The 19,187-nt window shown below is 60.5% G+C and overlaps 2 protein-coding genes across 4 annotated transcripts; both read right to left on the bottom strand.

Annotated features, from left to right (window-relative positions):
* Positions 1-1,100: 1,100 nt before the first annotated feature.
* SLC27A4 (solute carrier family 27 member 4) lies at positions 1,101-14,260 on the bottom strand. Of its 2 annotated transcripts, none has more exons than XM_082327807.1 (13): positions 14,197-14,260; positions 8,509-8,675; positions 7,444-7,838; positions 6,596-6,754; positions 6,156-6,225; positions 5,955-6,046; positions 5,327-5,436; positions 4,689-4,898; positions 4,311-4,437; positions 3,993-4,130; positions 3,666-3,830; positions 3,059-3,205; positions 1,101-2,777 (listed from the first exon to the last, which is right to left on the bottom strand). In XM_082327807.1, exons 2-13 carry the CDS (start codon positions 8,667-8,669, stop codon positions 2,620-2,622), a joined length of 1,932 nt encoding a protein of 643 aa, XP_082183933.1. In that variant the 5' UTR covers positions 8,670-8,675; positions 14,197-14,260; the 3' UTR covers positions 1,101-2,619. The 2 variants fall into 2 exon arrangements, with proteins under 2 accessions (XP_082183933.1, XP_082183932.1); XM_082327806.1 differs by lacking the exon at positions 14,197-14,260 and adding an exon at positions 11,305-11,374.
* On the bottom strand, positions 8,592-19,184 carry COQ4 (coenzyme Q4; the record flags this gene model as incomplete). 2 transcript variants are annotated; one of them, XM_082327809.1, is made up of 8 exons in its annotated part: positions 8,592-8,675; positions 14,197-14,368; positions 14,980-15,073; positions 15,964-16,093; positions 16,440-16,542; positions 18,228-18,324; positions 18,786-18,961; positions 19,102-19,184. In XM_082327809.1, the coding sequence occupies 7 exons, from the start codon at positions 19,182-19,184 to the stop codon at positions 14,206-14,208; spliced, it is 846 nt and encodes a 281-aa protein (XP_082183935.1). In that variant the 3' UTR covers positions 8,592-8,675; positions 14,197-14,205. The 2 variants fall into 2 exon arrangements, with proteins under 2 accessions (XP_082183935.1, XP_082183934.1); XM_082327808.1 differs by lacking the exon at positions 8,592-8,675 and having other exon boundaries at positions 13,217-14,368.
* Positions 19,185-19,187: the final 3 nt, after the last annotated feature.

Below are 19,187 nucleotides of genomic sequence, written 5' to 3'. Positions count from 1 at the left end.
AGGGGAACGCCGGCGCCTGGGATTGCCGCTGGCCTCACACCCAGCACCATCATCCGTACCCGAAACCGCCGCTCCACCTGACGGGGTCTGCCCTGTCCCCTGCGTGGGTAACCCCCCGCTCCCAGCGCCCTGCGCCCCCCACCGCTTCCCAGGGCTCTGAAGCCCCTGGGGGGGCTGTGAGACCCCAGGGGAGCCCCTAAAGAGGTCCCCCCCGAGGTCAGACGTTTGCCGAGCCCAGCCCGCCCTCCACCGGCGGCTGCGAGAGGAACAGCGTCCAAAAGTGGGACCGGAGCACCTGCAGAGGCGGCAGCCGTCGCTGTGTCGGATGCAGCTCCGAGCTGAGCCTTGCCCAGAGTCACTGCGTCCAGGGGACTGAATAAGCTAAAAGCTTTAATTTTAGTTTGAGATGCTGGAGAAACCATCAGTTTGAGCATGCCCGAAGGGGGATCTGGTATATAACGGATGCAAATTTCCAGCACTTTTCCCGTGGTGCGTCTCACCAGGCAACACACTTCACCCAGGCTCAGGCAAGACATTTCTCCCTGGTATCTGCGTACCACGAAGGAGCCGGTTTCTCCTGTCCCCAGGGTTGGATGCAGAGGGTCTAAAAGATGGTTCTGGCAGTGAGAGAAGGAGAACGGGTACCAAAAAACTTGTCTTCAAGGACAGAAAGGAGCTGGGAGGTTAAGCGTGGCCAAACATGGAGAGAAGCAGCAGGAAGAGGAAAGAGGGAAAAGGAGAGGGGTGGAGGAGCCAGATGGGCCAGGGTAAACAGGGAGAACTGGGCCAGGACAAAATGGGATGGCAACGCTGAGAACAGGACCAGGAGAAAGGGGGAGCGGGGAGCCGGTGGAGGGGTCTGGGGAGGGTCTCATCAATAGGTTGATTCCCCACCGCCATCAAACCCAGCAGCGAGGGGCTTGCTTCCCCCTGCTCCCAGGTGAGCTAAAGTCCGCACAGGGAGGTCGCGCTCTGGAGCGGCAGTTCCCAGTTCCCAAACCGGCACAGTCCCCCGCCTCCCCACACGGAGCAGGACTGCGCAAGGAAGAGGTAAGAAACTCCGGCGTAGCCCATACTCGCATTTAATCGTAAGGACAGTACAGACTGGGGCAGGCAGGTACGCTGGTGTGGAAGCACAGCTAGAAGAGCAGACGCACCCTGCCCTCACAAAAGACAGACGTCATTTTAAGGAGTAACCCTGCTAAAAGCACAAAAACAAATCATAAAAAAAAAAGAATAAACCCCAACCCAGAGTGTTCTCTGAAAACATGCGTTTTCAGAGAAACAGACATTTCTGCGTGGTCTCAGAGGACTGGAATCGGACATCGCTGCTAAGGCTGTTTCACATCAGACACAACGCGGGGAATTCACACAGCGCAAGTCAGGTGTTTAACATGGACATTTCAGTTCGAGGCCCGTCTCCTGCGGTGGAGACAGGGAGGGCTCTTGCGGGAAGGGATGCAGAGCATGTGAAGTCAGGCTCTCCCAAAGACCACCCTCCGCAGGACCTTCGCTCCCCTAGGCAAGTTGCCTCCTGCATTCAGGGCACAGACACCGCAGCAGGAAAGCCCCGAGAGCTGCTCCGTGGTGCCGAGTACATCTAAGCAAAGGCAAACCAGGCCCTTCATTCCCACTCTCCCACCTGCTTTCTGCAAGGAAGAAGGTGCATGAAACAAGGCTGCGTCCATGAAAGGTGAAAATAAGAGACCCAGAGAAGTGTCCACAAGATAGCGGGGCTCGCTCATGTCCTTCACAAGGCCACAAGGACATAGACGGCTGCACCCACACTGGAAGAGGAGAATCAGTCCCAGATGAGCGTCCCGTCTCCCTGTGAGAGAAAAGGGCTCCCCAAGAGAGGACAGGTCTGGGCTGCTCCTCCACCTACTGCACAAACCCAGGACACATTCAAAAGTACAGACAATAAATTAAGATTGAAAAAAAAAAAAAAAAAAAAAGATCAGCGTGTATAATATATATATATATAATATAATATAATGTGCGTGTGATTGTGAAAAATAGAAATGTCACCCCCAGGAGAGAGCAAGGCATGGCAGAAACTGTCCCTGTCCCTCTCCTGAGCCCAGCACTACCCTGCTCCCCTGATTCACAGCAGAAACGCACCAGCAGGGCCACGCAGAGGGCAGGGGTTGCGCCTGGCACCCAGCTTCCCTCTGCCAGCGGGGGCCCTGTGCCAAGGAGGAGCTGGCTGCTTGGTGGAGGAGTGGGGAAAGAGCCCAGCACTGGTCCCTTCATGGCCTTCACAAGGAAGGGTTGCTGCAGGCAGGAAAAGGGAGGGAAAGACAGGAAAAGCAAAGTGGAATGGCAGGGTCACCCCACCCCTCCTCAACTGGCCGGGGCCCTGCCCCTCCCGTGGCACGGGACCACCACCGCTGTACCAAGTAGAAAATAAAGCCATAATGAATCTATGCTTTGGTATGTAACCATCCCCCTCCCCTTGGTCCCCCCTGCCTTCCCCCCAAACCATTATCTGTAAAACTTGTCAAATAAAATCTCTAGTGTGCCTTTATATCGCTCCTTGAACCTTTTCTTCCCCAGCGCCTGCCTTGCCCCCACCTCCCCAGCAGGATTCGGGGAGGTGGCTTGCTTGAGCCCCACCAGTTACAGCTTTTGCTCTCCCGACTGGATCCTTCCAAAGGCTTCCTGGTCCAACGGCAGGTAGCGGCCTTGCCTGGAGTCCAGGAAGTACAACCTGTCCTTCACCAGAGCAGGGTCAAAGCCCTGCTTCCGCAGCTCCATCTTCTGGAACTTATAAGTGCCTGGAATGGGGAGAGAAGAAGGAATGAGGGGTCACCGGCTGCACATGCTCCCATCCCGACCGCCCCTGTGCTACCCCAGACCCAGCCTTGCACCCCTGCACCTTCAAACCACCAGAGGAACTGGCTAGAGGCTCTATAGGGCAGGGGGGCTCTATGGGGCAGGGGGGCTCTATCTATGGGGCGGGGGGGGCTCCATCCTGACCCTACTGCAGATCGGCCTCTGTAACCAGGTTTCCCCCCCGAGCTGCGCGCCCAGTGCGAGCGTGCGTGCCGTGGCTCACTTGTCTTGGAGACTTCATGCAGGAACCGCAGGAAGACGGGCCGTGCGTACAGCGGCAGGGCCTTTTTCAGCTCGCTGGCAAAAGCTTCTAGGTCACAGGAGTTTTCCGGGTCGGCAATGGCTGCCATTCCTGCCTTCCCTTCAATCCCTAAGAGGCAGAGAAGGGAGAGCACTCAGACACACTGTCTCTGTAGCATCATCTCCCTCTGCCCCGCACCAGCAAGGCCTCTGGCACAGACCCCGCTTTGTAGCAAAGCACTGGTGCGTCCGGCTGTGTCACCGGCTGTGTCACCACCCTGCGGCTAAGGCTGCCAGCGACACCCTGCGGTCACGGTCACCTCCTCCCAGAGGAGGCACTTGCAGCCTGTCCAGAAAGGATGCAGAGTCCTTCCAAGCCAGCCAGAATCAGACCAAAGCTTGAGAGAGAGAGGGAACCCTCTGGTTCCCGCTAGGCACATCCCTGGTGGCCTCTTCCCAGCTCGCCCATGGGGAGCCTCAGTCCAGCCTCTTGCAAAAGGACACGTCAGTCCAGACGTGAAGGACACGCTCACATTCAAGTGCCAGAGGCCTGCCTGCCTCCCCCGATCGTCCTCTCCCCTCTCAGCTACCTGGGATCTCCACCCCATAAACCACCACGTCCGTCAGGTTCAGGATGCGGCTCAGCGTCCCCTCCACCTCTGTGGTGGAGACATTCTCCCCCTTCCAGCGGAATGTGTCCCCGGTGCGGTCGCGGAAGTACATGTAGCCGTATTTGTCCATCACCAGGACATCCCCTACAGGAAAGTGAGGAATAGGCAAAAAATGAGGTGTCAGAGGGGCTAGGAGCAACCCTGGAGCATCTCAGGGCAGTGCCACTAGCCTGGGACAGCTCCCACACCCACCCAGGTACCCTTCTCCTCCGCTCTCAGCGGACGGAAGGGCCCTGCTTGCCTCACCTGTGAGATAGGCAGCGTCCCCTTTTGTAAACACATCCTTGGCGATTTTCTTGTTGGTGGCTGACTGATTCAGGTAGCCGTCGAAGTGCTGCAAGGGGTTGCTCTTGACAATGCGGCCCACCAGCTGCCCTGGCTCCCCTGCAGGGAGAAAAGAGGGGATGAAGGGGGGAAGCCACCACCTGCACCCAAGCAAAAAGGGTGTCTAATGGGGCTGGTGGGGTTTAACTGAGCAGGGACTCAAACCTAGGTAAATTATCTTGAAGTATCGGGAAAGACTCACACAGGGCTGAGGAGACTTACCCCTGTGGTTGCCCTCACCTGGTTTGCAGCGGATGCAGACACCATCCGGCCCCCGGATCAGCTCCATGGTGTCTTCATCCACCCGCACCAAGCCGATGGGGTACACGCTTGGTAGGATCCTGCTGTTGAAGCCGCACGACCCAACCTAGGACAGAAAGAGCTCAGAGCCATGGCTAGCAGGGACATCTCTCCCACCTCGAGCCCGCTGCCCAGGCACATCCAGGATACCAGGGAGCTGGCACCGCAAAACAACAGCCAAAACCCCTCCGGGCAGATGGCAACCCACGCCAAGCCTCTTGGAGCACGAAACCAGAAGCAAACAGCCTGTCTGGGTTTCCAACCCTGCCCAGGCCAGCAGGCACCCTCTGGGACACGGGGAGGGTGGTGGGGCCTTACATTGTTGTCAAAGTTTCCCAGGCTGCAGTTGCACTCGGTGGCCCCGTAGAACTCGGCCACCTGGGCGATGCCGAAGCGGGCCATGAACTCCCGCCAGATGGAGGCACGCAGCCCGTTGCCCAGCGCCATGCGCACCCGGTGCTGCCGCTCCACCTCCTGGTACGGCTGGTTCAGCAGGTAGCGGCAGATCTCCCCGATGTACTGCACGATCTGGGAGGGATGGAGAGGAAAGACTCACTCGGACCCCTCCACCAGGCTCCAGGGTGCTTGGGGTTTCTTCAGGACAGGTAGGAATGGCACAACACACCCAAAGTCCCCTAAAGAGGCCATGGTAAAACCCAGGGGTCCTATTAGCTCGTCCAGTGCCTGTCCCTCCCTGGTTAACCCACTCCTCCAGTCTGTGAAACCTATCTGAGACCTCCTGGCTAATGCTGGAGCACGGGAAGGGTTTGGACACGTGGAGTTACCACCCCAGGTGGGAAGGACACAGCCCCACCACCTTGGAAGGTGGTTTGGGATGGACAGGCAGAACCGGTCCAGGCCTCCCCCTCTTCCAGCCGCCGGGCTCTCCCCAGCACGGCACAGATCCCCAGGCTCCGCTCCCCAGTCCCGGCTGACCCCTTGCCTCACAGCCTCACCGTGCAGTTGTATTTCACACAGTCCTCCCAAAAGTGCGAGGCCGAGAACTTCTTGCGGATGACAATCGTCATGCCCTGCAGCAGGCACTGCCCGACCCCCACGATGTTCCCTGCGGAGAGGCAGCCAGGGCAGCCCTCAGTCCCCAGACACCTCCAGCCCAGCCCGCGCAGGGAGAGGCCCGGCAGGGCAAGGCGGAGGCCACGTGCAGGCTCACCGCAGATGGGTGTTCACCAAGCCAAAGCCCCCAGGACCACAGACACCAGGAAGGAGACACATGGTAGCGAGATCTGGGGCAGTGCTTTGCACCTAGAGGTCCCAGCACGTCTCAGCCAGGCAGGCAGGCACCACCCTTCCCCCTGACTTCCCACATGGAGCAGCAATAAGGTACAGCTATTCCAAAGCCAGGCTAGGACCTGGGACAAACTCCCCCCACACACACTCCCCACTCCAAAGGTCAGCCAGATCGATTCTTGGCTCCCAGGGAAAAAGCAGAAAGCCTTGGTCGGACACTGACAGCAGCAGCCAGCTCCTACTCGACATGGAGATCGCTGCTGCACCAGCCTCCAGCCTGAGCCCTGGGCTTGGCTGGGGGGCAGAGACAGTCCCGGCACGCAGGGCTCACGTTACCTGCAGCGTGGTAGAGCGGGAGGCAGTCGTACATCACATCGTCGGGCCTCATGCGAAAACCGTAAAAAACTAAGCTGGACATGCGGAAGTACCTGGGGCGGGAGGGTGAAGGGACAGGTCAGCAGCAGGGCCAGAGGTGCTGTGCTAGGACAGGGCAGAGCTCAGCTCCGGCCTCCCCCGAGCCCCTGCCCACGGCCTTACCGGCAGTTCACCACAATGGCAGCCTTGGGCAGCCCCGTCGTGCCAGAGGTGTAGATGTAGAAGAGTTTATCTGGAGAGCAATGAGAAGGCAAGGTCACATACCTAATCTAGGAGCTGGCTGAACTGGGAGAGGGGGACAAGTCAAATTTATACACTCTGCTTGTGCCAGCTGAGCCAAAACTTTGTTATGTGACAGCACCAAGAACATGCTGGGTTCACCCTGGGCAGGTCAGGTCTGTTGGACACACGGAGGGCACGACAGGATACTGCTCCACACAGGGCCGGGCTTCAGGCACCGAAGTAACACCCATCCCAAACACCCCAGGCCCTGCTGCAGACGTCTGCCATTGGCATCCTGAGCAGACGTTCTTGCCAGCGTTGTAACTGGCTGATCCACAAAAACACCACCGCGAGTTGGGCCCCAAAAGCTGATCACGTACCAAGAAAGCCCTTATCAGGAGGGGTTGGCTGGTGCCGCTGGGCCACCTGCAGGAGAGGGTCCAGGTGTTTCGCACCAGGAAGCACGGACTCGGGGCTTCCTTCCCCGGACCAGAAGAGATGGATAGATTTCTCCAGGGAGGGCTGCACTTCCTGCATTGCTGAGAAAGTAAAGAGGGGAGATGGAGAAAGACCGCAGGGTGGTTACAGCACAGAGAACCCCTGCCCTCCCAGACAGTCTCAGGGAGATGCTGCCCCGGGTAGCAGTACCCTCGCTGTGCTCGGCAGAGTCCCCAAAGGGCTGACAACCATCCCAGGCGGATGTCGTTCCCATGATTAACAGATGCTGGGGCCACAGCCCAGGCCTCTTCAGGGACTAGAAGATCCTGTTCTCCGCCTCTCCCCAGCCAAAACCTCTTTGGTGCCAAGAGGTCTGTTGACACCATCAACCTCAGAGGCGTGGGCTGAAACACAGGAGGAGCTGGAGCCGAGGTGCTGCAGGGATGTGGCTAACAGCCACAGAGAGCAAGGGGAGGCTCGTCCCGTGCAGCGGGGCAGGCCCAGCCCCGCCCAGGGCTCCACGCAGGGGATGGACCCGAGAGGCACAAGGAAGGATCCTCACACCCAGGCTGGCCTGCTTGGGAGCAGGCAGCACTGAACTCCAGATCCTGCCCAGCTCCAGATCCTGCCCAGCAGCCAAAGGGACCAACAAGAAAAAAAACCAGATCCAATTCCAACTGTCCACTCTTTTCCAGATCCTTGCTCTGTGGTGGGCAGCAAAGCAGCACTAAATCCATTGACAAGCCCCCCCGAGTTCAGAGCACCCCTGACGCATCTGCCTGCCCCTCACCTTCCATCATCTCCACCCCAAAAACCACAGCCTTGGAGTTGGAGATGGCGATGCAGTGCAGCAAGGCCTCCATGCGCAGGTGGGAATTCACGAGGGCGGTCTCCACCCCAATCTTGGCCAAGCCGAGCCACAGCCCCACGTACTGATTGCGGGACTCCATGAAAAGAGCCACCACGTCACCGGAGCGGAAGCCTTGGCCATAGAAAAAATTGGCCACCTGGTTGGAGTACTCATCCAGCTGCCGGAAGGTCCAGCTCTCGCCCGTGCCTTGGAAGATCAGCGCCGTCTTCTCTGGATACTTTCTTGCGGTCTTCTGGAAGATCTTGGCGATTGTGTTCTTCTCCCTCATGTGCCTCCATACCTGCCACTTCACCCGCAACAGGACCAGCCCCGTGCTGCCAAAGGAAGGGGAGCAAGAGGGCAGCTGCTCAGTGACCCCTGCAAAACCACTTCCTCCAGCAAAGCCAGCACAGAACAAGGACCACGCTAGGAGCTGCAATACCCCAGCACTGCTCCAGGCTCTACTCTAGGTCAGCAGCAGCTCTGGGTGCTCCCCTGAGCTGCGTGGACATAGGCAGAGGTCCTCTGCAAATATGCTTATAGCCAGGAACTGATGGAGGCCAGGGAGAAATGTGTTTTGGAAGGCTGCAGACAGGGACGCCCCTGATCAAAGGGGCATCTCTGAGCCTCTGGTACTCTCCAAGAGGTGCCACCGCTCCCTCCCCACAAATCCTTGCCAGGAGCTGGCACAGCCTGGTACCAACTCAGAACTGACCCTGCACAGGCACCTGGTGCCACGCCAGCAGCTTTAGGGACAGGGTGAAGTACAAGGACAGTCACTAGACTTCAAGCTCAGCTGAAATCTATCTTTCCTGGGAAAACTTTGCCCAAGAGTTTGGAGCCGCCTGGGCGCGGCAGAGAGACATCTCCTTCCAGCTGGGCTGCGTGCCAGCAGAAACCCAGGGCTGTGCAAGAAGCTGGGGGCTGCGCTCACACATACACTGGGGCAGAGCAGTGGGCCAGGGGGAGGGTGGATGGCTGGGCCATCCCAGCCAGGACACCTACGTGACATCCCTTCGTATCGTCTTGATGAATATGAGGAAGAAGTCCCATCCACCGGATCCCAGGTAGAAGATGAAGAGAGCGGGGATGGCCTGGGCCCAGGACAGCTCCAGACTGACCCTGAAGAACAGCAGCAGCGCTGCAAAAGCAGCCAGACGCAGCATCGTGGCCTGCAGAGAGAGAGAAACCACGGCCATCAACCCATGCACACTGGACTCAGCGATAACGAACCTACGGGCGGGGGATGCGTTAGCAGCCCCCAATTTCCTGGATGAGGGCCCTGAGTCACCACTTCTCCTGGCAGCGAGGACGTAACCCGGCAGCCCAGTGCTCCCACAGATGTAGCTTTACTGGACCTTGGAGATGGCCTCCAATTAAGCCGCCAGCACAGCGCTGACAGCCTGGCCATTCCCACCTGGGGAGCCACATCCTGCACGCCAGCCAGGGGCACGGCCGCACCCCAGCGGCATGAGATGCAGGATAAAGCCACTTCACGGATGTGGGAGCGGAGTCACGGCAGGAGACTTTGTACAGATGTTTGGCAATGCCAGGCAGGGCTTGCTCAGCCCCTCACGTCCAGCCTGACAAAGCCCAGCTCCAAATTCCTCCCTACCTCAAGGATCCCTCCGTCCCCATAACCCAGGTCTCCCTGTCCCCCCAGCACCAGCTGTCCTGCATGCCTGGCTCCAGGACAGCCAGCATGGCTGGTGGGAGACCGCAGCTTCACGCGCTCCCCAACACAGCTCAGACAGGAACAGGGACAGGAAACTCAGTCCTTTGAGCTCCGCTTGTGTTTGCAAACCCTCGTGTCGGCAGGCAGTTTCCTGGCCTGGCTCTGCTGGAGACACCGCCAGAGCGGGTCGGGGACGAGGCCAGGCGCAGGCATGCCCTGGCCAGGCTGGAGTGGGCAGAACAAGGGCTGTTGCTGCTGCCTGGAGCGCCCAGACTCCCGCCCCATGCCCTGGGGACAGCGACTCAGTCTCTGATACTTGTCCCCCCAAAACAGCACCTCTGTCCGCATCCCAAACACATCCCAGATGTGGCTCTGCAACTCGCAGGAGACTGCAATCTAGCAAAGGCTCTTTTTGGGTGACAGCATTGGGCAGAGGAAAGTGACAGCGATGCGACCCTCGCAGCTCAAGGGCTTCTAGATAAAATTGGTCCTTCCTGGCATGGATGCAGGCCAAACAGGAAGGAAACACTCATGTCATTTCCCTTTCCCTCTTGAAGGTGGATTCACTGCTCCAAAGCTGGCAGCCCTGAATGGGCTCTGCCACAGCTGGCAGGGCCGGTAGCCATGCTTGTGGCTTTCTCTCTGCTCCGTGCAGTTCCTCCAGGTCCGGGGAGCCTCTGTGGCTTTGGTAAGAGATGCTGGCAGGGTGGGAGCCGCGGCAGCCGCCACGTGGTCACCATGCCCTGGCATGTCACGCAGGCTGTCTCACCCCTGAGCCGTGCCACCGGCAGCAGGCAGGAATGCACCAGAGCGCAAGATGCCACTCTCGGGTGGGGGCCTGGGGACATCCTCCTGTCCGCAGCCCCTGCCCAGAGATCGCCCCTCGTGCCAGTGGCCTCTGAGCCCTCTCCAGCAAACACCTCCCAGGCCTGAGGTCCCACAACACAGTCCCTCGGCCTTTCAGCAGGGCAGGACCCACTGCGTTTTTGCCTAGGAGCCTCTCTCTGCAGTTAAACTCTTAGATCACCATCAGTATCCTATGCCTTGGCCAAGACCCGGGCCCTTCGTTACTTGCTCACATCGAACAGACAGACGTGGAGAGCCGGCGGTGGGGGAGCCACACTCTGTGTGGGCAGCAAGGCGCTTAATCTCCCACTTGAAGGCAAGACGAGCCCAGACAGGCCCCTGTTATCCTCTGCTCACATCTCTGCCTCCCACCGGCATGCCTGGTGCCTCCCACCGAGAGATAACCGGTGCGAGATTACCGGTGTGTTACCGCCAGAGACCTCCAGCCCTGCCGTTAAGGATTCAGGTCTTGTCTAGCTGCATCAGCACAGAGAAAATTAAGACCTGCCTGTAGCTCAGCAGCCAGCGGGCACGAAGGCAAACCGCAGGGATCCATCACCCCGGGGGCACAGAGACTGGAGGAGAGCTGGGGAGAGGGACCAGCCTGGGGAGCAGGTCGCAGCGGGGGACAACGGGCAGGCGAGCGGGCTCCAAAGAAGCCCCCGCACTAATGGTCAAGCTGCAGGGGCCAGGAGATCCCCAGAGGGATCTCTCCAGCGTGAGCAGCTGGGGAGGCACCTGTCCCCCCACTTGGCCCTGGGCAGGGTGACGGGGATGAGCCCGACGGCCCCGGGGAAGGATGGGGAGGGAGAAATGGGGTCCCCCGGTTTCGCCCTCCCCGTCCTTCCCCAGGACCATCGGGCTCATCCCCAACAGGGAGGCTGAACAGTGCAGCCCCAGCCCCATCTGAGGGGGCAGAGGGACCGGGAGGCCCATGAGGGCCTGGCAGCGGGGCTGCAGCCGGGACCCTCGGCCAGGCCGGGGAACCGCCCGGGAAGAGCCGGTATCGGCGGGAGGAGCCCCGCTGGAGGAGGAGGCCCGCGGAGCCCCATGAGGAGACCGTGGGGCTGAGAGACCCCGGCACCGCCCGCGGAGCCCCATGAGGAGAGCGGGAGGCTGAGGGACCCCGGTACCGCCCGCAGGGCCGCGCCGCCTCATGAGGAGACCGTGGGCCGCGGCGGCCCCGCCCGGCCACCCGCGGGAAGGCAGCGTGGCCGCCGCGGCGGGGCAGAGCCGGCGCCGGGAGGTCACGGAGAGGGAGGACGGTGCCGCGCTCTTACCGGGCTCCGGCGCGTCCGCTGCGGCCCGGCCACCTGCACCGGGAGCGGGGCCGGGAGCGGGAGCGGGGCCCGCCCGCCGCTGCGGCACGGGGGCGGGGCGCACAGCGCGGCCCGCCGGGAGTTGTAGTCCCGCCCGGCGCCCGCCGTCCGGCCCCGCGCCGGCGGATGCGGCCCCGGGTAACGGCGGGGCGCGGGGCGGGGCGGGGCGGCGCGGCGGGAAGAGGCGGTGAGGGCGGCGGGGCAGAGCGAGGGCTCTGTGGCGCAATGGATAGCGCATTGGACTTCTAGCGCGGCGTGACGGGAGTCATTCAAAGGTTGTGGGTTCGAGTCCCACCAGAGTCGCATTTTGCCGCCGGGGCGCGGCGATCGTTCTCGGGGTTCAGCGACCGCAACGGGCCCGGGGGGAGCCGCCGCCCCCGGCCGCTGCCGCCGCGCAGGGACCCGGCTGCCCGCGGGGGTGGAAGCCCCGTTTTCGGAGCGGGAGCGGCGGGACAGGGCGCTGCGGGGGGCTGACAGCCGTGCCCCCGTCCCCGCCGGTCGCTCCGCCGTTCTGCATCGCCTCCTTCGCCACTCGTTCTTATGGCATCCCCAAAACGGCTCCAGCAGCACGGGCACGGACCGCTGCTGGTGGCCGTGGTGCAGCCGCCACTTGTCCGCAGCAAACGTCCCCCAAAAAAACACATTTTCGCATGGCTTGTGTCTGACCTGCCCGCTCCCCTCCTCTGCCGCCGCCACCTTCCTTCTCGCACGCCCGACAAGCAACAGCCGTGGCGAACAGGAGCCGCGGTGGCCGTTAAGCGATCCAGCTGAGCAGATGCAGTTTAAAATTACATTATGTGCCATTTCTGTAGTGCTGGCAGCAGCCCACCGAGCAACGCGCGGCTGCGCGAAAGCGGCACAACCGCTGCCGGCAGCCCGAGCGCTGCACGGCCGTGCTAAATAACCCAAACTGCAGCGAAACCCTCTCTCACAATCATCATTTCCCGCATTTCCTTGACTGCTGCTCATGGCTTCTGGAAGCGGCGAATCTTTGCTTCCCTTCGGTTTAACCGCCCCAAAGCGCCGACACGTTTCCGATGCAGAAAAGCGCATTTCCGGGATGTTTTAGGGCCAAACGCTTCTTTCATCTCAACCAGTGCAATAGGACAACCCCCCACTCTGTGTGTTTTACAGCAGCTGAAGGACGTATTTATATGATATTATATGATATTTATATTATTATCTGCTTGAAACAACTCCACGGGCCAAGGGGCCTTTTTTGGAGAAAAACCTGAAGTATGGCTGGTGGCAGAGGAGATGGAGGAAGGTTGAAAACGGGGAGTTGGGGGGCACAGGGAGGAAGCCAGTCCCTCTGTCCCGGTGTCTGCTCTTAAACGTAGCCCAAAACCCAGGAGTTTTGCCCCTGCACGGCCTCCTGGGATGGAGCAACTCTGACCCCTGGTCGCACCGTCAGCCCCTGCTCTTGCCCATCTGCTCCAGCATCCTGCGGGAGGCTGGGACAGGGCCAATGGGGCTCACAGCAGGGCAAGGCCATGTCCCTCGGCTGCCACCAAAGGACTCCAGTCAGGGCACCCCCTCCTTCCCCCGGGAACCAGGAGTGCTTTAGCAAGCCCCCAGCCTTGCCCCCCTCCTGCTCCGCACCCCGATCTTCCCCTGTCCGGGCCTTTCTGCAACGACCACCGCAAGGAGCCACTCAACAGCCCAGCACCCTCAAACCCCAACTGGAAAGATGTGGCTCCGCAGCCCATTTCGTGCCCCGCGCGTGCCCTGCCGTCACCTACCACTGCAGACCAAGAACAGCAGACCCCGCTGGAGCCGAAAAGGGGTGAGGCTTCACATCAGATCTCCCCCTCAGAAGGGGAGATGGGGCAGAAGGAGAAGGGTAATGAACCACAAGTTCCACCGTGGATTTTATTAAGCAAGAAGGAATTTCAACAGCAAACCCACACGTACAAAGAGTCCCCGGCCTCGTGGCTCTCTGCCCTCACACCCAGCAGCTCTGCACTCCAGCCGCTGGCAGTCTGGAGCCCTATTTAATTAACCCAGACAGCAATCAGCTCCCAGACGCAGCGCAAGCAGCCGCCATTTCTGCACTCGCAGGATTCAGCCCCTTATTCCCAATCATGTCATTTTGTTGCCCAAGGAGGAGACGATTCCTGTTGAAAACCCAGCGCAATCACGTGGATTTCAGCATTTTTGACAGGGGGGGACTACAGGGAGACACGGCAGACTGGGATCGGCTCTCCAACAGCCAATCCGGCAGGGATAATATCCAAAGGTATTTCCCTGCCTGCTCCTGTGGGCATGCAATCACACACCGCCTGGTTTCCAAGGCGTGAGGCACATCCCATATGACCCATTAGGAGACCAGTCAGGCACCAGTACAAGACGGGATTTCACTGTTGCACACACCAAACCTGCCCCTGGGCTGCTCTGTAAATCACTGGTTTAGCCCCAGTCCAGGGCGGCCCCAAGAATTTCAGCCTCCATCTTCCCTGGGAGGGTGGGAGGAGGGATTTACCTATACAGACCTGCAGAAGGCCAAGTTTGCTCCGGTGTGTTGTAAACCAGCTCTGCTCCCGCCCCATCCCAGCATTTCAGAGCATCAGTACTGGAGCCAGCAGCCAGACCCAGCTGGCAAAGGCACAGCAGGACTTGCCATCCCTCCGCTGAATCACAAACAGCAAAAAGGGTCAAGTTTTGTCACGGCACAGGGAGGTGCCACTTGGCCTCTACCAACAGGAGGGTGCCAGCTCTTGGCAAGAGAAAACTCAGCTCCCGGGTCCGTGGTGGCTGGTGGCAGAGCCATGCCGTGCTCCCGGGCAGGAGGAGATGGAGCGCAGCAGGGGACAGCTGCCGCCTGCCAACGGGGATCCCCTGTCCCCTCCCCACCTTGAGCTCTCACACTCGAACGGCCGGGGGAGGGAAGATGCCGATCTCCTCCCGCAGGGACGCCACTGGCTGCTCCCAGCGCTGCTCGTAGTAGAAATTCAGGATACAGCTGGCGTTGCGCCCGCTCCGAACCGCCCAGGGAACCAGTTCGGTGGCCAGGACCTGCAGCTTTCTGGAACAAAAGATACAGATGGTGACGATTTTGATTCCCATGTTTTGTTTTACTTTCCCTCTCCAAGTCTCCGGCAGACGCCAACCCCATGCGTCCCACGTACCACAAGCCCCTCCACCCCTCTAGCATCCCTTCTGCTTAACTCACAGGGGAAACTGAGGCACAGAAGACAACAGTGTGCCGGGAAGGTTACAGTCAGCAGCAAACCCAAGACCAGACCTCAGGTTCTGCAATGCCCAAACTATGCTGGGCCACCAAAACAGATGTGCTGGGGCAGGGCACGGCCATCAGCGTGGTGAGGGTCCTGCTGGCCCTCAGCACGTGCCCAGCCAAGGGCAGCCAGGCCTGGGCATTGCTCCTCCTGCCTGGCACAGGAGATTCAGTGCTGGAAGCAGGTAAAGCATCAGGTTCTGCTTCAGTGACCAGGCAAAGCTGTGCCTCCCACTGTCACCGCTTCCCTGGGCCATGGGGAGAGAGCGGCAGGTTCACACGAGGGATCCCTGACTGACCCCCCCCCCCCCCAAACTAGCAGTGTCCCCTCTTCGTCCCCAGAGGACACCAGAAAGCATCGCCCAGGCTGGCGTGTCCCCAGGGCAGAGGCTTCCTCCTACCGTGTGCTGAGACGGATGGGGCCGAACGCTGCTCCCAGGACACACATGGGCAGCCCCGTCTGGATGGCTTCGAACCACTTCACCACGACCTCGCCTGGGAGGGAGCAGGGAGGCCGTGAGCGGGCAGGGCGCCCGGGCCGAGGGCTAGCCAGGGCCGCGCGGTCCCGCAAGGCAGGCTGTGCGTTCTGCCCCTTCCCGAGGACGGCTACACAGCCGTCCCCTCCGCCTCCGCGGCAGGACTCGGGAATGCTTCCCAAGCCTGGCCGTGGCCTCATCCCATGCCAGGACGAGCCTCGTGGTGCACCACCCACCCAAGAGGGATGGCCCGGGGCCCCCGGGGGAGCAGCACCCTGCAATCGATGCCCCGCGAGCTTGGGAAACACCTCCTGGGCAGGCTGGGTCCCTGCAGATCCTTAGCAACGCAATTGCTGAGGCCTCATCCCCCCCCCCAGCTCTCCCCGCCTCTCGGCACGGGACAGACCTTTTACCAACGCCGCCAGGCCTCAGCCAAAGCCTGCATGGCAGACCTGACGTGCCGGTTCCCGCAGGCTCACCAGCAAGGCTCGACTTGCAAGTTGTTATTGAGTCAGACGCAAAATGAGGGCAAAGGACACGGGGATGCGCAGATAAGGAGCAACCAGGAACCCCCCCCACTTCTGCCTTTGCTCAGGACTTGCGAAACATCGCTCCCTCGGTGCCACCCTCCCTGCCAGGCAGCCAGCACCCACCCACCCACCCAGCCGCTGCCTGCACCCAGGGCTCGGGCAGAGCATCCCCCAGCAGGGGAAAGGTGACATCTTGCAGGCTCTTGGCCACCACAGAGCCAGCGGTGCAGGACAGTGACGGTGCAAACCTCCCCGCGCACCTTCCCGGGCTGAGGATCAGGGAATCCGACCTGCCCAGCCCGCGCCGTTCCTGGGAGAGGCGGCCGAGCACCATCAGCGGGGTCTGGCAGCGCAGCCCTCTGAGCCTGCTGCTGCTCACCTAGCATGTTGGTTGGCATGCCCAGGAGGGTGTGCATCAGGTCATGGACTTCTCGGTACCGCTGGATCACATACGCCAGCTCTTCATCATCAACAAACTTGGGTGGCATCCGGGTGTCTGGAGAAACCTTCTGCAAATCCAAAGAGGTCCAATTCAGCCCCTTCCAAACCTCAAGTTTCTGGTCCTGTTCTTTAATGAACAGAAGTACGTGGCCCGCTCCATCAGCACATCTCCCAGCCCCTGATGATGGGGGTCAGCGTCGTTTACATAGATGAAACCCAAGGACTGAACAGCACTAGTGACACATCCAGCATCGTCCAACACCCAGCATCTCATCCCATCCCCCTGACTCCCTCTCATTCCCGAGGGTTCCCCACAGGTCCCTCCATGGCTCCAATCTCCCTCTAAAGCGCATCTGTGCTCCCGGCACAGGGATCAACCACAGCCGTTTGCACCCTGTGAAACCCCACACTCACGTTATCCTCCAAGAACCGGACGTACTCTCGGCCCAGCGAGCCATCCGGCAGCCCCCGCAGCCTGGCCATGTCCAGGGTGGAGAGACGGATGCGAGGCCGTTCCCTGAAAGCAAAACACAGGTCAGTGAGTCTCCCAGTGAAACCCACAGTGGGGGGTCCTGGAAAAAAGGAGCCCCTGGAAACCCCCATCCCCTGCCTCTGCCCTTCCCGGGCGTTTTCCTTGCACGGATCCTGCCTGCTCGCTGCAGAGATAGCACCGTCCTTACTTCTGTTGCTGAGGCTGGGACACAAATTGCTTAAAAGATCTATCTGAAGCCTTGGCAATAAAGGAGCTCTCATCTTGTGCCCCTGTAAAACTCTGGATGGTAAACCACCGGTGTCCTCTGCACTGAAACGCTGCCATGCGGGCTGCTGGCCCTGCACAGTCCTCAGCAACAGCTGGCCCTGGGGGAGCAGAGCTCTTTAGCGTCCCTGCAAAGCAGCCGGAGCTTCAAAGGAACAGCCCTAAAGAGGGGAGGGAATTTGTTCTAAACACAGGTTTAATTTCTTTCCTGCTCAGGCTTTCACCACCAGCCACGTGGCAGCCATGCACGGAAAGGTCTCCTCTCCAGGCTGTTGGCAAACAGGTGCCCCACAGCCCTGGCACTAAACAAAAGCCCTCTTATTTCCATGCACAGGATAAATTCTTCCCATGATAAAAGCCCCGCAGTGGATCCAGGAGCTGCTCAGCTCCTCCTCCAGGAGCAGAGGTGCCAGAGAGATAAGCAGGACTCGCAGCAGCTTCACCCTGGCTGCAGATGCAGAGACCTCAGCAGCTTGGGGGATTAAAAAAAAGGACTTGTGTGCACAAATTGGACCACTACAAATCCCTGCAATACCAGAGGGCAAGGAGCAGGTGGGGACGTCTCTCCCCAGCCCTCGGTGCCTTTGCCGTCCCCTCTCCCTGGGCAGCTTCTCTGGGGCTCAGCCCCATCCTGGTGCTCCGTGTGCTTTGCCGGGTCAGCATCTGGAGCCAGGATCAGGCTGCTCTGCACAAACATACGGCAAAAGGCAGCTTTTCCCCAGCTCCAACGTGATGCAACCCAAATGATACACAAGCGGCAGGCGTGACAAATAACGAGGAGCAGGGAGAAGGCAAGCAAATAAGCAGTAAGATCTTGGTTAATAAGAGACTCATGAAGTCCCTCCTGGTCCTCAGTCTTGCTGTGCTCAAGTCCCTGTGGACACGGAAGCAAAAGTGATCAAGTCTTAACAAGGAAGACGAGGCGTGGCCTCATTTCACAGCTTGGGGAGATGCTGCGGGTGCTGGGAAAGAAAATACAGAGGTGTCTGAGGAGGCAGACCAGTGGAGACAAAGTCTCCAACGCAAGGAGATGCAGCAGCAGGCCCAGGGGAGAAATCCACGGACGTGGTGGCTTTTCATCGCTGCTCAGCATTCACATCCATGGATTTCTCCCCTGGGCCTGCTGCTGCATTTCCTTGCGTTGGCGCCTGCCAGTTCCAGCAGCAAAGCAGAACAGACAGACAGACAGCAGTGCCTGAAACGGGGCTGGGCCTAGCGGCTGCGGTGCTCTTGCCCTTAGACTTGTCACGGTGCTCTTGTGATCGTTAAAAAGAAAGTAATATAAACAACCTGGAGGGTTAGAGCTAACAAAACGCCTGTGCCGCTTTCAAGCCGGGGAGCACAGGGCTCTCCCTTCACGCGGCCCAAGGAACGCGCTCGGCCTCGCGTCTCCCTCCCCACCACGAACCGCACAGCGCGGGAGAGAGGGATGCGGAGGGACGCACTGGAGGATGCGGTAACCTTCAGGGTGGTGTTTCATCTTGTCTCGCAGGTTGGGCAGGGCAAGGCAGCCCGTGGTCTCCCCGAGGACTGCCACCATGTCTGAAAGAGAGACCAGAGAATGACCCAAGAGCGGTTTTTGCAACACCCAGCTGCCCTCGGTTAGCAGGTGAGGAAATGGGGCAACGAGCCCCTTGGCCAGGAGCGGCAAGAAGCCTGTGGCAAAGCAGGGACCCCATGGATCTTCAGCCTTGGGGCTGCTCTACCCTTGTGTCACCGAGGGAGGGATGCAGGAGCCGGCGTGAGGCCTGGGGGGCCAAGGAGGAATGAGATGGGGCTGGGTGGCGTCGCAGGGGGTCAGGAGGAGATCACTGGGGGGTGTTTGGGGTTCCTCACCCCCTCTCTTCCACAGCCTCCCGCCCTGTACTTGCCCCATTACTGAATGTCTCACCCAACAGAAGGAGAAATAAAGTCCCCTGAGAAACTCCCAGGAGACAGGGGGCAGGATTAGCTGGACATTAATGAGATCCCTGGGTGTAACGAGCTCCCCTGGCCCGGCTTACCGTGTCTGTAGGGGTCATAGAGAGCCATAAACGCCGAGCCGGCAGCCAGCAGCGCTTTCTGCAGCGGGCTGGTGGGGATGTGCCCGGGGTACAGCTGGTAGCACCCTTCCTCCTCCTCCTCCTCCTCCCCGCTGCGTCCATCCCGGCCCCGCGGCTCGGCGTGGCTCAGACAGGCCCTGCCTGCGGGGAGCAGGGGTGAGGAACCGGACCGGCGGCTCCCGGCGCCCGCGGGGCGCGGAAACGGGGCGGGCACCGGGCGGACGCCCTTGGGGCTGCCCGCGGAGGACGGGGAGCGGGGCGGGGAGGGGGGGGGCACTTGCCTGGGGAACCGGGACCCGCCCGCAGCAGCGGGACCCCCGCCCGCCGCGCCGCCGCCGCCGCCCGCCGCAGCAGCCGCATCCC

Source organism: Platalea leucorodia (assembly GCF_965183815.1).
Source record: "Platalea leucorodia genome assembly, chromosome: 15".
Taxonomy (NCBI): Eukaryota; Metazoa; Chordata; class Aves; order Pelecaniformes; family Threskiornithidae; genus Platalea; species Platalea leucorodia.
The sequence above is the reverse complement of the archived record's forward strand: the minus strand, read 5'-3'. Positions and strand labels throughout refer to the sequence as shown.

Excerpts from the sequence above, each read along its gene's own strand:
- SLC27A4 (XM_082327807.1), bottom strand. The coding sequence starts at position 8,669 with ATGCTGCGTCTGGCTGCTTTTGCAGCGCTGCTGCTGTTCTTCAGGGTC. Across the intron at positions 6,755-7,443 it reads TGGGGTGGAGATGATGGAAG|CAATGCAGGAAGTGCAGCCC; the intron begins GTGAGGGGCAGG and ends TTACTTTCTCAG. Across the intron at positions 3,206-3,665 it reads TTATGGGGTGGAGATCCCAG|GGATTGAAGGGAAGGCAGGA; the intron begins GTAGCTGAGAGG and ends TCTGCCTCTTAG.